Source organism: Chlorocebus sabaeus, chromosome 26 (genome assembly GCF_047675955.1).
Source record: "Chlorocebus sabaeus isolate Y175 chromosome 26, mChlSab1.0.hap1, whole genome shotgun sequence".
Classification (NCBI taxonomy): Eukaryota; Metazoa; Chordata; class Mammalia; order Primates; family Cercopithecidae; genus Chlorocebus; species Chlorocebus sabaeus.
Genome location: NC_132929.1, coordinates 42510700 through 42513806, shown reverse-complemented (window position 1 = coordinate 42513806; position 3107 = coordinate 42510700). Strand labels below are relative to the sequence as shown.

General features: G+C 49.3%; 1 protein-coding gene across 1 annotated transcript; it reads left to right on the top strand.

The window, feature by feature from the left end:
- On the top strand, positions 1-697 carry LOC103245440 (myosin light polypeptide 6-like). The gene has a single exon (XM_038010083.2). It carries the CDS (start codon positions 168-170, stop codon positions 516-518), a length of 351 nt encoding a protein of 116 aa, XP_037866011.2. The 5' UTR covers positions 1-167; the 3' UTR covers positions 519-697.
- The last annotated feature ends 2410 nt before the right edge of the window (positions 698-3107 follow it).

Here is a 3107-nt window from a genome sequence, read left to right as displayed (position 1 = left end):
AGTTTAAGAATAGAAGCTGGCCATTACTGCAGGAAAAGGTCCCGCAGAGCTGAGCAGTCAAGATGTGGGACTTCACCGAAGACCAGACCGCAGAGTTCAAGGAGGCCTTCCAGCTGTTTGACTGAACAGGTGATGGCAAGATCCTGTACAGCCAGCGTGGGGACGTGATGAGGGCCCTGGGCCAGAATCCTACCAGCACCGAGGTGCTCAAGGTCCTGGGGAACCCCAAGAGTGATGAGATGAATGTGAAGGTGCTGGACTTTGAGCACTTTCTGCTCATGCTGCAGACAGTGGCCAAGAACAAGGACCAGGGCACCTATGAGGATTATGTCGAAGGACTTCGGGTGTTTGACGAGGAAGGAAATGGCACCGTCATGGGTGCTGAAATCCGGCATGTTCTTGTCACACTGGGTGAGAAGATGACAGAGGAAGAAGTAGAGATGCTGGTGGCAGGGCACGAGGACAGCAATGGTTGTATCAACTATGAAGAGCTCGTCCGCGTGGTGCTGAATGGCTGAGGACCCTCCCAGTCTCCCGACTCTGTGCCTTTCCCTGTGTGAATTTCGTATCTAGCCTGAAGTTTCCCTAGGCTCTCTTGTCTCAACACCTTTCCCATCTTGTCTCTCTTGGATGATGTTTGCCATCAGCATTCACCAAATAAACTTGCTCTCTGGGCCTTTGGAAAAAAAAAAGAAGAATAGAAGCTTTAGTGCCAAAAAGGTAAAATAGAGTTGTCCTTCAGTATCCATGGGGGATTGGTTCCAGGACCCCCATGCATACCAAAAGCCACAGATGCTCAGGTCCTTATATAAAATGGTATATGATTTGCATATAACCTACACACATCCTCTCATATACTTTAAATTATCTCTATATTACTTATAATACCTAATACAATGTAAAGTTATGTACACAGTTGTTATACTGTGTTATTCATGGAATAATTACAAGAAAATAGATTTTTACATGTGTAGTACAGACATAACCATCCTTTTTTTTCCCCAAATATTTTCAACCCATGGATAGGGAGAACTGACGGTAAAGTGAAGGCTGAAACCAGCCCCTAGTGGCAAAGCATGGAAACAGAAAACTTCACAGCAGAGACCATTCTTTCACTTCCCATCGACATCCTACTGAAAGTTTCCTTAATAAAAATATTCCCCCGTATAATACTTGATTTACCTGAACAACAACAACAGAATACTTTCAGTAAGGTTATGACAAAAAAATTAATTTTCCTAAATATGTTTTCTCATACAATTGGGGTGTTTCATGTATAACTGTGGGTTTTATAGGTCAGCTAATAGGGGAGCTGCTTGGCCAATAAATGCAAAGATGAACAAGACAGGGTGCTGCCCTTCACGATTCTTCAACACACCCCACTCCCTCAAAGGAGTTTGTACCTAGGCAGGCACTCAGGGACTCTGCAAATTGTTCTTGGTCTGTGCATTAGGGCAGGGGTCCCCAACCTCCAGGCTGTGAACTGATACTGGTCCGTAGCCTGTTAGGAACTGGGCTCCACAGCAGGAGGTGAGCAGCGGGCCAGCAAACATTACCACTTGAGCACTCCCTCCTGTCAGATCAGCTGCCACATTCGACTGTTTTTTAGGTGGGGAGATGAAGTCTGTCACCCCGGCTGGAGTGCAGTGGTGCAATCTTGGCTCACTGCAACCTCTGCCTCCTGGGTTCAAGCGATTCTCTTGCCTCAAGCCTCCCTAGTAGCTGGGATTACAGGCACATGCCACCACATCTGGCTAATTTTTGTATTTTTAGTGCAGACGAGGTTTCGCCACGTTATCCAGGCTGGTTTCAAACTCCTGATCTCAGGTGAAACGCCAGCCTCAGCCTCTGAAAGTGCTGGGATTACAGGCATGAACTACCATGCCCGGCCAACACATTAGCTTCTCACAGGAGCGTGAACCTTTTTGTGAACTGCCTGTGTGAGGGATTTAGGTTTCATGCTTTTTATGAGAATCTAACTAATACCTGATGATCTGAGGTGGAACGGTTTCATCTCAAAACCATACCCCGTCTCCCCACCCTGGTATGTGGAAAAATTGCCTTCCACAAAACCAGTCCCTGGTGCCAAAAACGATGTGGAGCACTGCTTTAGGGAGCCATCAGGAGAGTGATCTGGAAGACAGCATGCCCAGGGCACTGGTTCTTCAAGTGTGTTCCTAGACGAGCAGCATCGGCACCACCTGGACCTTGTCAGAAATGCAGCTTCTCAGGTCCCACTCAGACCTACAGAATCAGAAACTCCAGGCATAGGTCCTAGCCCCCTGGGTTTGAGCAAGCCCTTCAGATGATTCCAATGCAAGCCAAAGTTTGAGGACCACTGGCCTAGAGCCCTGGGCACTGGGCTGAGAGTCAGAAACCCTCATTCTCATACTGGACTTGGCGTTCCAGGCTCTGTGATGTTGGGCAAATCCGGCCCTCTCCCCTGGCCACAGTCCTTAGGTGTAAACTGGTAGGTTTGGTCCTGACTGAGACTGAGGGTGGCCCATGGTCCCTAAGATCTTTCTCAGCTCAGAGAGCCCATGGTCTCTCCACCTGATGGTTGGGAGTAGGGCCTTGGCCTTGAAGCAAGGAATGTGCCCTCCTTCTTTAGAGGAAGATTCTTTCATTCTGCAGCATTCTGTTGGCAGGATTATAGAAATTCGTATCCTGTCAGACTCCCTTGAGTGTCCTGGTCTAGGCGGAGGCCCCAGCAGGCGCCGTGCCATCCTGCTTTTCCCTGGGCTCTCTGTAGTCTGAGAAGGACAGGGCAGTCTCGGCACAGACCCGGATCTGTTTGTTTGTGTCTGGTGAGTGCCCCAGGAGGTTGTTTATGTTGTCCACTTTTTGCTAGGGTCCAAGCCCCCAAAATCTGTCAGTCCCAGGTCCCAAGTGGAAACAGAGACCACGGGGCACCAAATCTGCCCTGGCCCCCCATACAGAGGAAACCTTCGGCCCATCTTGTCCAGGCAGGGACTTATGGCTCCTCCGTGTGGGATGTCTGACAACAGTGAGGCTGTGTCCTGAGGATGGAGGACCTCGGAGCTGACCCTGAACAGCAGGAACCATGAGCTCGCTCCCTTGAGCCCAAGACCATTAGGCTCCTGTAG